At 47.3% G+C, this 17,239-nt stretch overlaps 1 protein-coding gene and 1 pseudogene across 1 annotated transcript; one reads left to right on the top strand and one right to left on the bottom strand.

Annotated features, from left to right (window-relative positions):
• Nucleotides 1-499: 499 nt before the first annotated feature.
• Nucleotides 500-1,063, bottom strand: LOC122896528 (annotated as a pseudogene).
• Nucleotides 1,064-6,972: 5,909 nt separating this feature from the next.
• On the top strand, nt 6,973-15,360 carry PGRMC1 (progesterone receptor membrane component 1). Its single transcript, XM_044234946.1, has 3 exons — nt 6,973-7,405; nt 10,811-10,966; nt 14,023-15,360. The coding sequence occupies exons 1-3, from the start codon at nt 7,078-7,080 to the stop codon at nt 14,124-14,126; spliced, it is 588 nt and encodes a 195-aa protein (XP_044090881.1). The 5' UTR covers nt 6,973-7,077; the 3' UTR covers nt 14,127-15,360.
• Nucleotides 15,361-17,239: the final 1,879 nt, after the last annotated feature.

The raw sequence follows: 17,239 nt of genomic DNA, 5'->3' as shown, positions 1-17,239 counted from the left end.
GGACCCTGGGATCATGACCTGAGCCGAAGGCAGAGGCTTTAACCCATTGCGCCACCCAGGAGCCCCGACTATCCATTTTTTTTTCTTAATTTTCCATCTTCCTAGAAGTGTGGTGTTTTAGGGTGGACAGGTCAACATCAGAGGTCAAATCTGTTGCCACTGAATGCAACCCGGTAACATAAAACCATTTGGTAAATGGACCCATGGCCAAGAGTCTAAGACTACAGAATTAGAGGCTTTCTTTTGGATTCTGTCCCTTAATAGAAAAACCATGAAAAGTCTTCCAGCTCAGTAGAGACCTTGAACAAAGCATGGTAGGGGCGCCTGTCTGGCTTAGGCCCTGGAGCCAGCAACTCTTGGTCTTGGGGCTATGAGTTCGAGTCCACATGGATTGGAGAAATTTCTGGGAGAAAAAAAAAAATTAAACCTGGTAACAGTGGGCAGCTTTGCAGACCCTGGGTAATGCCAGGCAAGTTCAACAGGCCAGAGGAGTGAGTTTTCATGATGGGGCTCTCACCACTCGCTGGTTTAGGACCAGTTTTCCATGGCCTCCTCCTCCGGCATCACTGTCCTCCCGACACTCATCTCCTGTCTGGTCCCCAGATCGTCCACGGCCATACTGCCTGCCTTCTTTAAAGCCTGCGTCCACATCTGTGCAAATGAGCGGGTCACACAGACGAGTTCCATGTCTGCAGCGTATGGCATTTTCTGCTCTTGAATAGGACTCCAGAACCCACATCCAGGTCCATCACGGTATTCTTTATGCCGCCACTTTTGCTCCAGAGTTCATAGATGTGTCCTTCAGTGGTGTCAAAGGAAAGGTTTCCAGTACACAACGTGCAGCCCTTGTTCAGTAATTTTTCCTGCTCTTCGTGATCACCCCAGAAGATGACCCGTGGTCACCCCAGTACTGGCTCAGCTCCATGTCAGAGTCACTGCCCAGCGTGCCTTTCCAAGGCCTCTGGGCATCAGGGACAGACAGATGGACGGGGCACAGCCACCCGAGGAATCACGAGGTGGCAGAAGCACTGTTGTCATTTACTATTATGCGCATTTCCTTCATGTCTTGTCTGTGTATTTTTGTTTCACGCAGTGGTTTTCCATATTCAAATCAATTGAAGTCCACAAATATATTCCTGAGCACCTGCTACGCATCGGCCACGATTCTAAGTATGGGGATGGTACGGAAGGAAATAAAATCTTTGTTCTTCAAATTGAAGGAGATTACCAAAAAAGTGAGTAAAGGATATTGTATATTAGGAAGCAGTAAATGCGATAGAGAAGAATAAAGCCAAGAAGGAGGATGGGGTGGGGGGGAAATGTTCCAAAATTTGAAAGCAGTAAAGGAATGATTCATGAAGATATTTGGGCAAGAACATTCCAGCAAAAGGAATCACAAGTACAGGGTCCCTGAACTTGAAACATGCCTAGTTGTTCCCGGGCCAGCAAGGCAATGACTGCAGCTGGAAGTTGAGTGACCAGGAAAGGAATTGGGAAATGAGGTGCTAACATCCAAAAAGTAAGGGTAGGGTGGGTGGTGTGAATTCTGTGGGTCCCAGTAAGCTGCTGTAAGGACTTTGGGCTTTTACTCTGAGTGAGATGGGGAGCATCTTTGAAAACTTAGGTTGTTTCCAGGTTTTGCTACCATCTATCATGCTTTGTGATTTTTTTCTGTTTTTTTTTAAAGAGTTTATTTATTTATTTGAGTGAGAAAGAGGCAGAGATAGCGAGAGAGAGAGCAAGCAGGGAGGACAGGGAGAAGCAGACTCACCAGCTGAGCAGGGAGCCCAACGTGGGGCTCCAACCCAGGACCCTGGGATCATGACCTGAGACCAAAGCAGATGCTTAACTGACTGAGCCACTTAGGCACTCCTGTGATTTTTCTATATAAATCTCTGTTCACGTCTTTGAGCACTTCCCTAAGAAAAAGTTCTAGAAGTTAAATTCTTTGGTCACAGGTTAGGAATAATTTGAGGCTCTTGCTGCATATTGCCAAAAGGGCTTTCCAGAAAGACTATACTCACTCAAAATATAATTTAGTTCAACAATATTGAGTGCCCACTACTTTATTGGGATAGACATGGTCAAGGGACTTGAAGTACACTGGTGAACAAAATCAATCTTTCATTCTAGCAATTTCACTTTTGCCAGCATTGTGTCAGAGTGTCTGCCTTTATTGTATGCTTGCCAACACCATGTATTACCATTCTTAAAAAGCTTCAAGAAACAAAAGGCAAAAGAGAATGCTCCTGTAATTTGAATGATGAAAAGTGGTACCTTGTTATTATGTTCTTGTAGATTTGATTACTAGTGAAGTTGAATTACTTCTCACACATTTTTTCGCTAATCAGCCAATTGTCCCATTTTTCTTTAAAAGCTTTCGAAAACCTTTGAAAATAATTTAAAGAAGGCAGGAAGTTTGGAAAAGTCAGCAGATTTAATATATATCTTGGGAAAGAAGTAGTGCTCAGGTCAAGTACATAAGCTTTAGAAATTGATCTGAAGCCAAAGAGCACATATAATGCAACTCTCATGTTCTGGAGAGGGCTTTTTAGTCAGGAGCTCCCTTCCTATTTCCACAGAATTTAAGAACTCTGGACAAGACCTTTCTACCGACTATAAATTAGAAGGGGGGGTGGTGCTTTTCCCCAACAATCTCAACATCCCAGTGTTTCCAGTGTTACTTAAGAGCCCACTTTAATATCAAATCTGCTTTGAGAGCATTTATATTTTCAAGCTGTCATTGCTCAAGGTTTTAAGTTGCACAAGTTTTCTACCCTCTGTGTGAGGCAAGACTTCCTTCAATCTATTATCCAGGGGAATACAGAGATGTAGCAGAAAGGGCACTGTACTGTGATAAATGAAAATTATAAATAACCCCAGCCCTCCCTAAAGGCATTTCTCCCACTTTTTATTAAGATAAAATATAGGGATGCCTGGGTGGCTCAGTGGGTTAAGTGTCTGACTCTTGATTTCAGCTTGGATCATGAGCTCAGGGTTGTGGGATTGAGACCCACATCAGGCTCTAGGCTCAGCGGGGAGTCTGTTTGAGATTTTATCTCTCCCTCTCCCTCGGCTCTCCATCCCCCATTCTTTCAACCACACACAAAAAAAGATAAAATACATAACATAAGTGAGATAACATATAGCATTGTGTAAGTTTAAGGTGTCCAACACGCTGATTTGACACATTTATGTTGTAATAAAGTTGTTATTGTAGCGTTAGCTAACACCTGTGTCATCACTTAATTTTAATTCCTTCTAGTGGTGGGCACAATTAAGATCTAGTCTCTTAGCAAGTTTACTGTTTAAGATACGGTTTTGCTGTCTAGAATCACTGTACTACACGTTAGCTCTTCAGGACTTACTTATCTACTAGTTGTAAGTATGTAGCCTTAAACAACTTCTCTTCCCTTCCCCCACTCCTAGTGCTTGGTCACCATCATTCCACTGTTTTTTTGTTTTTTGGGTTTTTTTTTTAGTTCTGTGTCTGTTTTTAGATTCCACATATAAGATATATCATACAGTATTGTCCTTCTGTGTCTGACAATGCCCCCACTTTCAATAGTACTTATTTTTGAGGAGAGAGAATCAAAGCCGAAAGAAGGGCTTTAATATACTTTTTGTGTCTTTCCATAGTTTGAATTTTACGACCTTAAACAAATATGATTTTGAAAAAATTTCAGGGGCACCTGGGTGGCTCAGTGGGCTGGGCCTCTTCCTTCGGCTCAGGTCATGATCTCAGGGTCCTGGGATCAAGCCCCACATTGGGCTCTCTGCTCAGCGAGGAGCCTGCTTCCCCCCTTGTCTCTCTGCCTGCCTCTCTGCCTACTTGTGATTTCTCTCTGTCAAATGGGTGAATAAAATCTTTTTTAAAAATTTCAACAAAGGTTATCTGGGTGGGAACTGATGATTTATTCTTTTTTTTAAACTTTTTATCTGTTAGGGAAAAGACCCCTGGTAAACCATTTATAATTTTTAAATTTCCCTAGTTTTGTAAAACAAAACCTGTGTGTGTGTATAGGTGTGTGTATGTGTGTTTCACGTGTCTGTAAGAATATAAACCAAATTGCTAATGTGTGGGTCCCATTCAAAGATTGTCTGGGGAGCTGGGAGAGAGAGAATGAATCTCATTTTTTCTTTTATGCACTTAAGTATTGCTTAAGTTTGTCACAATGAGCATGTATTACTGTTCTACTTTTTTTTTCACAAAAGTAATAATAAATCATTTTTTTTCCTCCTGAAGCTAGAAGTGACATGTGCTCATTGTGGAAAACATAGAGAAGTACAAAGAAACTAACAATCACAACAGTTAACATTTTAGCATGTTTCCTTTTAGGCTTCCTTTTCATGCATTTTTTTTTTACAGAGTTGAGTTTTCATACTGCATAGTTTTGTATCCTTTTTTTCTCTCTTAAGATTAAGATATAAGCATTTTCCCATGTCATGCATGTCATAATAATGTTTTATGGGTTTGTCACATTTCAAGCGGATTAATTAGCTATTTCTTTTTTTTTTAAAGATTTTATTTGTTTATTTGACAGACAGAGATCACAAATAGGCAGAGAGACAGGCAGAGAGAGAGAAGGAAGCAGGCCTCCGGCTGAGCAGAGAGCCTGATGTGGGGCTCGATCCCATGACCTGGGATCATGACCTGAGCCGAAGGCAGAGGCTTTAACCCACTGAGCCACCCAGGTGCCCCTAATTAGTTATTTCTTAAAGCTTAACATTTAGGTTGTTTCCAGTTTTCTCATATTCAGAGTGATTTTCTGGGGTGCCTGGCTGGTTCAGTCAGTAGAGCATGCAACTCTTGATCTCGAGGTTAGGAGTCTGAGCCCCACATTGGGCAAGGAGCTTACTATTCAAAAAAAAAAAAAAAAGGTTTTCTGATAAGCATCTTAGTATAAGATTTTTTTTTTGCATTTCTAAGTGTTTCCTTGGCATGGATTCCTAGAGGTCAAAGTACTGGACCAAACAGTAGATTTCTAGATGTGGGATTAAAGGATAGAGAGTGTTTTTATGAATGACAAAAGATTATATCAATTTCTACTCCCAACAGTGTACAAGAGTCTCATTACTCTTGTGCCGGCCTTGTAGATCATCTTTTTTTCATTGTATCTTTTTGACAGGAAGGTGGTAGGTGAGTGGTATCTCCATTTCTCATTGCCAGCAAGACTGAACATTTTTCTTTTTTTTTATGTTGTGGGCCAATACCATTTTATTTTTTTAAACCTATAATGTATTATTTGTTTCAGGGGTACAGGTAAGACTGAACATTTTTCATATGCTTATTCACCATTGGTATCCCCACTTCTGTGGACTACCTATTTCCATTTTTTGCCCATTTATTGACTAGCATCTTCTGGATTTTCTTATCAATTAAAATGAGCTCTTACAAGGTATTAACCCTTTCTCTGTCGTTAGATGTAAATTAAAATATATTTCAAAAGTTTGCTTTTGGTTTTGTGTTTGGTTTTTAAAAATATCTTGGCCATAAACTTTTGAAACAAAAGGTAACTAGAGTCTAACTAAGGCCTTGCGCCCTCATTTTAAGCCTGTTTTCCCTTGATTACATGGAGGAGGTTTGACAAAAGCTCTGTTAGGGCCATTTCAGCTAACCCTAAATTTAGATCTGTGAAGAAAAAAATGCGTAGGCCCCATTTAAGGATAATTCTGCTCCTATGCACTTTTAAATGATTTAAGAAGATGGGGTGGGGGCAGGGATGGAAGCAGTTAGTGCCAGAAATTTTTAGAATTCTGAGCTAAGACGCCAGTTCTCTCAAATCTCTTGCGTGTTGAGAGGCGGAGTAAATTACGTGCAAGCAAACAGAACTCTTGGTGGAAAAGTACTGCTCTGGGCTGCAGATGTGTGCAGGACTTGGTTTTAATTATTTTTCCCCCTTCTCTCTATCCTTTCTTCCGCTACCCACCCCGCCCCCCACGCCCGTGACCGTGAAGAGAGCGGCAGGATTAGGGTTCTGAAGGATAGAGACAGCCCTTCCTCCGTAAGGCCTGTTCCTGCACAGACGGTTAGCCCATCAATAACCAGTGGACCAACTCCCGCCTTCGTCTGGGATACAGCACAGGGTCATTGAGCCTGCCAAGGGTAGCTCTACAGACTACAAATAAAAGAACGCTGCCAACAAAGAAACTTCGGTCATTATTCTGAGCCAAAAAAGAAAAGGCGCAACAACAGAGTTGCTTGCTGATGCGTTGGGACTGAGCAAATCTGTGATTGCGAAAGGGTTTAGATTTCCGAGAATGAACCAATTTGATCTGGCAAGCAGATCTGTCTCCAACAAATATTGGGAGAGGTGTCAGGCATGGGCGGGGTGGGGGGGCTGTGTGCGGACTTGAGCTACACGGGGGAGTCCACACCACAGCCTCTGGCAGGGAGGATTGGAGAAGGTCGTTAAGGAGAGTGAAAGCGGGTTCCCAAGGTGGAAATGGGTAGTCTGGGCCTCCAAGGTGGAGAGAGTTTCCTTGCTGTCCCCCGCCCAATGGAGCCTCGCGGTCCCGGGGCTATGGGCGGGGAAAGGTGAGGTTTCAGAATGGAAGGCGAGGGAGAAGCTGAAGCAAGAGGAATGGAGTCGTGGGTGGCGCGCATCAGGTGGCCAAGCGGGCCTCGGCCAGAGCTCTGCAAAGCCGAGGCTCTAGGAGCGGGTCCCGGTGCAAGAAGCCGGGGAGGGTGCGGAGGAGGGGTGCGCGCCGCGTCGCGCTCAGCTAGAGGCTGGAGCTGGGATGGCGTGAGGATGGGGCCGCGGCCTCGCAGGTAGGGCCGAGGCGGGAGCTGCTCCCGCCGCCGCAGGGGAGGCGGGATCCGGCCGGGGGCCGGGGGGTGGGGAAGGACCGTCCGGAGGCCAGGTCGGGCACCGGAGTCGGACCCTCCGCTGCGCCCCGGCGGTAGCGGGGGAGGCGGGGCCTGGAGGCTCCGCCCCGGCCCCGCCCCGGCCCGCCTCCTCCGCTGGCTAGTCCTTGTCCGCGGAGCCCCGCGCGCCACTAGCTCGCTGAGAGGGAGGAGAAAGCCGCCAGTTCCGGAGCCCTCCCTAGCCCGGCCCAACCTTTGCTCCAGAGATCATGGCTGCCGAGGATGTGGCGGCGACCGGCGCCGACCCGAGCGAGCTGGAGAGTGGCGGGCTGCTGCACGAGATTTTCACGTCGCCGCTCAACCTGCTGCTGCTCGGCCTCTGCGTGTTCCTGCTGTACAAGATCGTGCGCGGGGACCAGCCGGCGGCCAGCAACGACAGCGACGACGACGAACCGCCCCCGCTGCCCCGCCTTAAGCGGCGCGACTTCACCCCTGCCGAGCTGCGGCGCTTCGACGGCGTCCAGGACCCGCGCATACTCATGGCCATCAACGGCAAGGTGTTCGACGTGACTAAAGGCCGCAAGTTCTACGGGCCCGGTAACTGCGGCCGCCCAGGGGACGCGGAGACAAAAGAAGGGGCCCTGGCCCGGGGCTGGGGCTGGGGGGAGGTGAGGGGGGAGCGGGGCACCCCGGAGGAGAGGAATGGCCGCCCCTCGGCGGCAGTGGACGAGGGTCGCTCTAGAAGGGCTGCGACCGGCGGGGGACGCCGCCAGCGCCGTGATGGGCGGGTGGGGGGGACGGAGAGGAGGCTGGAGCGCCCGGGGCGGGGGGCGGCTGCTGGAGGGGGACCTGAGGGGTGGGCGAGCCCGCCGGCCTGGAAGAGGGGGCACGGCCGCGCGCAGAGTTGAGGGAGCTTCGAGGGCATGGGGTTTGGGGGGTTCCTGGAAGGAGGGGCGGTGTCGGGCTGGAGAAGGGAAACGAGGGTGTCTCGAGGGAAGCGGGGGCGAGGGGGGGGAGGGGGCAGGTCCCGCCTGGGAGAGGAGGCAAAGGCCGCTGCCGCCGGGAGGGGCCGCGGTGTGTGTGAAGGTGTGGGAGCCGGAGAGCGGGGGTGGGATGAGCGGCAGGTAGCAGCCAAGTGCAAGCCAGCGGGCGGTGTGTGAGTGCGTAGTCCGTGGCTGTGGCTGGCCAGGCGCGAGTGTGCGTGCGTGCGCGCGCTCGGAATGTGGCATGTGTCAGGTATGTGTGTGGCATGTGTTTGGTATGTGTGTGCGCGTGCTGTGTGGGGCCGAAAGAAAAGCTGGAAGGTGAACGGGGAGGCTCGGTGGGGGGAGAGGGGGCGAGGTGATGGAGGGAGGTTGGGAGGAGGCTTAACGTAGCGGACAATGGGAACGTGGCGAGAAGAGAAGGTAATAGAGCATTTTAATCTATAGCGGGAGAGAAAGGACTAGAAGCCAAAAAAAAAAAAAATTAAAAATGGAGGGAGGGAGAAGTGGGAGGATCCTGGGAAACAAAAGGGGTAGGGCTGTGAGGGCTGCTGGGTGTGGGGATTTCAGGAAGAGCTAAGCAGAGGGGAAATGAGGGAGGATGACTGCTGAGCCGTTGGAGGGGGGCAGGCTTGGAGGGCCGTAGGGATGAGGCTTTCTAAGCCTGGTTGCGGATCAGAATCACCTGATGCGCTGGAGAAAAAAAAAAAACACCGATTCCCGGCTTAATCGCAGCCACGGTGGAGGCGGCTCTGTGGGGGAGGTCCAGCAATCTGCATTTTAAGCAGCTCCCCCAGGCGCATTTGAGAAGCGGCCGGGTTTGGAAAGTCGCGCCCCGTAGACTATTCCGGAGAGGGGGAGGAAGAGATTTTAGCTCCTCTAATACGGACTCCTAAAAGCAAGGAGCTCAGTGTGTCCATATTGAGGGCCCTCTTCCCCACTCGTCTGGAGAGAGGGAAAAGGATAGAAGGCGGTGATCTCTGTCATCTCCGCTCCTGCTTTGTTTTACCCGCCCAGCCCAACTAATCAAAATCAGATGGGTGAAGGTTCTTCAGGAACTGGTCCCCCTTACCGGTTTTTCCTTGTGGCTGATTTAGAAGACCTACTTTCTGTAGGCCATGTAACTGTCCAAAGAATGTGGGAACCACACCTTCGTTGTTGTCACTTCCCCTGTCACTTCCACTTTACATAATCCAGTAAATAGCTGTCCCTCCTGAGCTACACCATCAAGGACTTCAACCCAGTGCATGGGGTAACATCCTAGGATTATAATTTGCAAAGTCATTGTGAGGAATGCAGGCCTGTGCACAGAAACACAAAACTCCGGGGAGTCAGGCAACCTGAGTTCTAATCCTGGTTGGATTACTGACTAGCTGTGTGACCTGGTGCAAAGCATTGTTCCCTCTCTGGGCCTTAGTTGTCCCTCTGAAAAATGCTAAGGATGGCCCCCCATTGTGAGATCTCCTCAGTCTCTACCCTGTGGTATCATCCCGTGAGCCCATGAATATGTGACCTCACGTGCAAATGATCCTTCATATTATAGAGGATTCTTAAAAATTACTCATTCCAGTGCCCACCATTCCATGCACGGCGCTTTTGTGGTTACTGGGAATACAGCTGTGAGCAAAACAGACACACATCTGTGCTCATGGAGCTTACATTCTAGTGAAGATACGTTCTGGTGAATAATCTCTATTCTCCAAAGACGTTTAATGCTCCCCTTGAGCCATTTTTTAGTGTTCTGTGACCATAATCTCTGGAGTAGCACAGTCCAAGCCAGAACAATTGGCCTGGTTTCAAGTACTAGATGCTACCATGTCCACCAGAAGTATGTCTATTTATATACACACGCATTTGTGAAAACTGTGAGATGGGTTCTTTTTTTTTTTTAACCTTCATTAGACTCGATAGTATACAATGAAGATCGCAAGTAACTGGTTTTCTTTCGAACCTTATTTGCATTTAAAAGTTGATCATACATTTTGTGTAATTTGTTAAAAATTCCTAGGGGATTGAGGTATCCAGTGACCAGGCCATATTGAAACTTGATCTCATACTTGGCATTACGGTTACCTACAAACTTTAATGTCAGAGTTGCTACCCAGTCTACCTGGGGGGAACAGCACACAGTTGAAAGTACACTGGCTTCTTTACCTTTACTTGTGCAATATTTAAATAAGTCTACACATCCACTTTAAGTACCTACAGAATAATTCACCACTCTCTTAGACAAAAGTTCAGTATAATATTATATATAATAGGATTCTAATGTTTTATATAATTTATAAAGTTATTTGGGGATATTGATTCAGCCTTTTTTTTTTCCCCCATGAAAGTCTAAAGTGTTTTGAATCTTACACTCACCAGAGCGATGGAGCTGATCTCCTCTGCTACCTCTTTACTGACAGTTTTGATGATGTAACATGGGGATAGATTTCTGGACCCCTGGTACTCTTTATCAGATGATTCCTGCTACAGATGCCACATGTTTAACAGAGTCGCACAACCAAACATCACTACGAGATTCTTTTGACTCATTTAAACATACCAGAATACATTTCATAAGGAAGTGTTTTCATTATGCCTCAGTACCTACTATCTTAAGGAGCCATAACTTTCACTGATATAGCCCAAATGCCTAGAGCTGAGACAGGCTCTGGGTTCAACATCCTCAGTGAATTCTGACCTTTGGATTCAGTATTATCTTGGATGATTTCCCACCACCCCATCCCACCCCAGCGGATAATCATTTGTGGCTCGTTTTATTAGCTATTTGAGAATTACAGGAAACAGATGATAACGTATAGCATATTGATTTGTAAGAGTCTGATGACAAGAGGTCCTTTGGGATCTGCCACATAATGGGGAAAGCGCCACATCGCTTCTGGTTTCCACATGGAATTTGACACTGCCAAAGGGGGTGGTCTTTGTTGATGGGGAAGGAAGCCATTTTCTGGGTATGAACCATGGAGAAATTGACTAATAAAGAATTGGTCTTTGGTTTTGTTTGTTTTTTAAGAGGGGCCATACGGGGTCTTTGCTGGAAGAGACGCATCCCGGGGCCTTGCCACGTTTTGCCTGGATAAGGAAGCACTGAAGGACGAGTACGATGACCTTTCTGACCTCACTCCTGCCCAGCAGGAGACCCTGAGTGACTGGGACTCTCAGTTCACTTGTAAGCATTTTTTAACAAATTGTGCCTGGATCAAATTTCTACCAGTAATAGGATTCACAGCAGTACAATAGTTATTACTAAGCAGCCTGAAACTGGGGAGCATTTTGATAGGCTCCTGAGTCTTGGACGGATCAAGTTCATGGCTTGGAGTAATTGCAGCAATGCTGAGTCACTTGCTGTGCTTGCTTCCAGTTTTGAGCCAGTTCTTTATGGGATCTTGGGTTTCTGTTCTTTAAGTCTTTCGACAGTTTCGCCTGGATTCCACACTAGGGTTTGGTGCTTGGTGTGTAGGGGAAAGGCTCTGTAGGGTACAGAGAGAGGGACTGGCAGAAGTCTTGTTGTTTAAAAGCAGCCCACATTTCTGTTGAAGAATGGGAGACTTGTGTTCTGCTACCGAACAGCTTCTCTCTGAATCTAATTGAGCCTAACTATAGGCCTCATCTACAAATGATGCTTATAATCTGCCCAGCAACAATGGTGTCTGCATTTTTAAAAAGAGAGGAAAAAAGGAGCCCCTTGTTTCCTGGCTTACGCTCCAAGGCTGAGGTCTTTGGGAGGAGGGGGCGGAATGAGGATGGGGGTTAAGTTCCAACCTTGAGGCTTGAGGAATTGGCTTTGGTCAAACCAAAGTCTAATGATCACTTTAGTGACGCTGCACTAAGAATTTGACTAATCTTTCCCAGCTTTGATGGTATATAAAGACCATGACCCGCGCCTACAGATTTGTTATTTTACAGTACATCTTCTCTATTTGCTCTTCTCTATAGCCAGTTAAATATTACTGACTCTTTTGGCTAAACCCCACCATTTTCTTTGAAAATACTGCTGACTTCAGAGTTTCTGGGTTGATCATTAGCCAGCTGTGGTTCCACCTTTAGGTTTTGGGTCCCAAGCAGACAGAAGTAGAGCTTTCAAGTCTAGAGGCAGGTCTTTTTACTTCAAAAACATAATTCAGCTACCCAACATCACCCCTGATTTTTTTTGTTTTTGGTAGGGGTATCCTAAGGATGCCTTTGTAAATACAGATTCTTCTGTGTGGGACCAACCCGTTATAATTTCTAACTTACACAGCTCTCTCTTCTAGAGCTTGCCTTTGTCAAGGAGGTGAAGCCTGGGTCAGAATGTTCTCCCCCTTAAACCAGGACACCCCCAGATCCCCTGGTGCCCTTTGAGCTCCACTCAAGCCTGGCATGGAAGCCCCTTAAAGCAGGTTGCCCGGCGCTGCCTGCCCTGTGTTTGTTGTGCGGCCCCGAGCACCCTGGGGACCTTTTATAACATGTTCCAATAGGCAAGTTCCCATTGTTCTTGGTGATTATTTTGCACAAAAGCAGGTCTGGCTACCTGGTTAGACGGGTTGGTTACTCCTCTCTAATTCCTACCCATACTCAGAAAGGGGAGACTCTCTTGGCCTGGGACAGCGATAGGATTAACCCCGCGTTAGGTGGGCCCCAAGAATGCGGCCAGCCGGGAGGGGGGGCGCAGTCTGTTGGCTCTACCCCTTCTCATCCCTTTCGGAAAAATGTTTTATTTCAATTCAGTTTAGTTGACCTTAACCGTAGAGGTCGAGTTCAGTGGTTCTTCGGCTGCACCTTACACCGAGCGCTCCCCCTATCACGTGCCCGCCTTCATGCCCCGCGCCCGGTTCCTCTCCAGCAGCCGTCAGTTTGTTCTTTGCAGTTCAGAGTCTCTTACACTTGGCCTCCCTGTTTTCGCCTTGTTTTATTTGTCCTCCCCTTCCCCTATGTCCACCTGTTTTATTTCTTAAATTCCGCAGAAGAAATCACGTGGTATTCGTTTTTCTCTGACTGACTGATTTCGCTTAGCCTAACACCCTGTGGTTCTACCCGCGTCATTGCAAATGGGAAGGTGTCGTTCTTTTTGATGGCTGGGTTTCTGGTCTGCGCTCTCAGATCTGTTTCCTCCCGTGCTCTCCTGCCTCCTTAACCACTCACTTTAACTGCTATGCATAGCTCTTTCCTTGCGTCAGGGAAAAAAGACATGGGTCTCCTGCTTTCCTCCATCCACCGGACTCCTCACCCCTTCCCTCCACCATCAGCCGCCTGCGAAGTGATCGCCCCTAACCGCTGCTTCGTTTCCTCCCTGCACCTGCTTAACTCCTCCCGCCGTTTCCAGCCCCACGATTCCACTAGGCTGCTCCTTCTCTGAGCTTTCCGGGGACCTGTTTCTTACCAGCAGTAACCTGACTTGTCCAGCCCTTGCCTTGGATTTCCTGTCGCGTGCCCTCCCCACCCCAGCCCCGCCGAGGGTCTCAGACCCCGGAGTCCCCGGGTTGGTCCATGGGAGCTCCAGTTTTTAACTTCATTAACTCACGCTTCCAATTTTCCTTTAAAGTAGCTCATACCCTCGCCTTTCCGTTCCCATGGACACCCTAGTATCAGCTCTTGTTCCTTCACACGCAGACCTACCCACTGGCCTCCTGGGCAGCCTGCACCTGCTCTCCTCGCCAGAATCCGCCCGGTAACGCCTCTGCCACCCTGCGTGCGCCAGAGCACTGGCTTCCTTTGTCTTAAACCCTTGCCACTTACAGGATCAAGTCCAAACTCTTCAGGCTGTCTTTCCACAACCTTCATGCTACACTGGCTTCTCCACTCTCACTCCCACTCTGTCGCTGTCAGCTTGCTCCCCGGATCTGTTTGGCCTCCCTGGCCTGCCTTTGTACGTGGCATTGTCACTTTCTGGAACCCCCTCTTGCCTCAGGTCCTTCCATGCATTGTCCAACGCACAGCCGCCTTCGTCAGGTGTTCAGAAGACCTCCTAAGGACTCCTCCGGAGCCCTTGCTCTTCTCACTGGCCCCCCTGCACACAGACATGACTCACTTGGACCTTCCCTTGCCCACTCCGTGCCCGAAATTGCTACCTGTTTGCTGTTTTTTCCAAACTCTTAATTCTTAATTCCCCGTGGGCGAGGACGGTTTGGGGGACGGGGGGTCCCGGGCCATTGACAGCTTTTCGGGAAGCCCAGCCCGCAGGCCTGCAACGGATGCTTTCAGGTGAAGCATGACTGTGCTCATTTGTGTTTTCTTCTCTCCCTCCAGTCAAGTACCATCATGTGGGCAAACTGCTGAAGGAGGGGGAGGAGCCCACTGTGTACTCTGATGAGGAAGAACCAAAAGACGGGAATGCTCGGAAAAATGATTAAAGCAACCAGTGGAAGCATATCTATTTTTGTATTTTGCAGAATCATTTGTAACATTCCAGTCTGTCTTTAAAACATGGTGATTTCAATATTTAGAGCAGTTTCGAAGTCGCTGTTAAGTTTTTGTAATTAACATCACTAGTGACACTGAACCAATTAACTCTTCCGTCTTCAAGTGCATGGCGTGTTTGTGTGTCACAAATCCAGACCGTGAACTGCAGTGCTGTAACCAAACATCAGGACTTTCCCCTTCTGTCTGTAGTTAGTGCCAGCTGCCTTTAAATTGGTTTTTTTCCTTGAGCGACACAGGTAAGACTTGGGTATTTCCCCCAAACAGGTTTAAGAAAAAAAAAGTTAACTGGGCAAAGTCCTAGCCGTGAGAACCAAGGATCAACTTCTTGTCCTCATGTCCTCAAGATAGCAAATCCCTTATTTCTCAATTGACTTAACTGCATGATTTCTGTTTTATCTACCTCTAAAGCAAATCTGCAGTGTTCCAAAGCCTCTTTGGTATTGACAAAAGAGAGCTTCCCAGGAAAAAAATTGAAAAAAAAAAAAAAAAGAAATCTCAAAGCTGGGCCTGGTCGGGAAAAATACATTCACTGTGTTCGTAGACTACATCATTCTTTTTGTCCTCTGGACACTCAGATGCCTCCACTAACACAGCAATGTACAGTAAGGCTTAAAACAGGATCTGAACATTCAAAAGAAAGCTTTGGAAGAAATCCACTGGCTTGCTGAGAAACCTAAATACAGGAAAAAACGTAGAACTATCTCTCCCATCCCCACGTTCACGGTGGGACAAGAGTGATTTCACACAGTTTGCCGGGAGTGGGAGGGTATGCCTCTACTCTCCGGAGAGCCTTCACACCCTCCCCCGCCACCTCCCAGGAGTGAAGAAAGTATGCATCACTAGCCAAGGGGTTTTTTAAAGTATATTCCTTAAGGTAACAGTTAATTCTTCTGTTACAAAACCATAGCCACTGCAAGAGTAGTAGGCCAAGTGTCTAGGTCTTTGATATTGGTCTTTTGGTTAACAATAAACTTCCCTTAAGTAGACTGTACAGTTGTATGAATTTGTAAAAGTATTATATGAACTAGTGAGGTTTCAAACTCTTGTAATTGTAGTTGAATAGTCCTTGTATTTTCTTGTGAACTGTGTTTAATGGTTTTACCTCAAATCAGAAAACAAAATGAAGTGCTTTGGTCAGTTAATAAAAAATGGTTTTACCCAGTACAGTGTGGTGGGTTTTTAAACCCTTTAAGGTTCTTTAAACCTTAACCTAAGAAACCAGATTGGATCATTTTATTTTAGCTTAATACTCAGCTTCGTGTGTGTGTGTGTGTGTGTGTGTGTTCCAAAAGAAACCAGTAAAGGGGCAAAACTTCAGAGGCCTCATACCACAAACCAAATACCAGCTTGTCCTGTTAAGAATTGGTGAACTGGGGCGCCTGGGTGGCTCAGTCATTAAGCATCTGCCTTCAGCTCAGGTCCTGGGATGGTGCTGCACTGGGTTCCCTGCTCAGCGGGGAGCCTGTCTCGCCCTCTGCCCCTCCCCTCCATGTGCAGGCTCTCAAGTAAATATTTTTTACAAACAGTGAATTGAGATTAGCCAAACTGTACTCATGAAAATGTACAAACTGTCATTTTTAAGAAGTTAGTGAATTTATTTTTGTGACTTGTCAGTCTCTGCCCCTTAAATCAGAACTTTCTAAACTCGAAGCCACCTCTTCCTTGAGGGCCATAGCAAGGTTGTCAAGGGCTAACTTTACTAAGGACATTAAAAGTGCCTTGGCAGGTTTGGCTGTTTCTGTTTTCAGATACCATCTGATCAGGAAGGCATTCGGAAATTCTTATATGCTAGCAAAGTTAATTAGCCTCCTGTCAAAAGGTCAGATTTGCATACGCAGTTCGTTGTGTCAGCACAACTTCTAGAATATTAGTGTTTTGCCATTCTAATGTTCAAATCGGCAGAGTTTTCTTTTTTTTTTTTAAGATTTTGTTTATTTGAGAGAGAGAGAAAAGGCACACAAGCAGGGGGAGGGCAGAGACAGAGGCAGGCTCCCTGCTGAGCAGAAAGCCAGATGTAGAACTCCATCCCAAGACTCTGAGATCATGACCTGAGCTGAAGACATCCCTTGGTCGAGTTTTCTTACAAGGGGATGAACTCCGACCCGGAGAGGGCTCGCAGCTTCCTGCTTTTTATGTTCCCGAACCGTTGCCTCTTTCTGTTTTTAAAAGGGCCCTGTCCCCACCCCCACTAGGTTTCATTCAACTAATCAAGTTGCCCATTTCGTGCCAAGTACCCTGTTACACCGTGTGCTTCAGGGGAAGGGGTGGAAGACAGAAGCTGGGCCACCTTGCAGCCTGAAATCTCATTCAGATGCGAAGATTAGGCTACTCCTCTTTCTGAGTTAAAATGGGTTTGATGCCAAGAGGAAACCGTCCAGAGCCTGGTTAAAGCTTCGATCTCAAATAGCCCAACTCCCTGCCATTCAGAGTGAAATCAACATTGTATTGATTACACGTAAAATGATATTACAGTAAGGCAGGACTTGGGTCTAAAAACTTTTCAAATCTAGCTGGCATATTGAGAAACCACATTACATAAAAGGCGCCATTTAAGATGGTGGGGCGTGGTGGTTACAGGCACCCAGCCAGCGGGGGTGGTGGCAGGTGAACCCCACGGGTTTGTTCCCCTACTTCTATCCAGGCCCCCACCCCCCCCCCCCACAGAGGCACTGTGTTCTCTCCATGGTTTCCGTACCTCCCAAATCTGGCTGTGCATGCCACATTCACCTTACTACCTCAGAGGGCCAAAGAGGCTAATCCAAGATCTAGAACAAGCATCAGGGCAGCCCTTGCTGTTTTGGAGAGCGCTCTGTGACCATCCTGCCCTCCCACCCCCAACAAGGACCCTTTCAGCTGTAAGGGAACCAGATGGAACTAAGGTACAGCCTTTCTTATAGAACACTCGGAGGCAGCTTGCTGCACGCTTCATGTCAAAACGCAGTAACTCCAGACTGATCAGGGACCAAGCAGTGAAACCCTTAGCTTCTCCCACTAGAACCCCCACCCCATCCCACACCCTCGATGACATCAGGAGATTGTAGAA

This window comes from Neovison vison, chromosome X, assembly GCF_020171115.1.
Source record: "Neovison vison isolate M4711 chromosome X, ASM_NN_V1, whole genome shotgun sequence".
NCBI classification, from domain to species: Eukaryota; Metazoa; Chordata; class Mammalia; order Carnivora; family Mustelidae; genus Neogale; species Neogale vison.
This window is presented reverse-complemented; position numbering and strand designations above follow the sequence as displayed.

What these genes read in the sequence shown, in the direction of transcription:
- PGRMC1 (XM_044234946.1), top strand. Translation starts at nt 7,078, where the DNA reads ATGGCTGCCGAGGATGTGGCGGCGACCGGCGCCGACCCGAGCGAGCTG. An exon ending in CCGCAAGTTCTACGGGCCCG is followed by an intron (nt 7,406 to 10,810) that starts GTAACTGCGGCC and finishes TTGTTTTTTAAG; the next exon opens with AGGGGCCATACGGGGTCTTT. An exon ending in CTGGGACTCTCAGTTCACTT is followed by an intron (nt 10,967 to 14,022) that starts GTAAGCATTTTT and finishes CTCTCCCTCCAG; the next exon opens with TCAAGTACCATCATGTGGGC.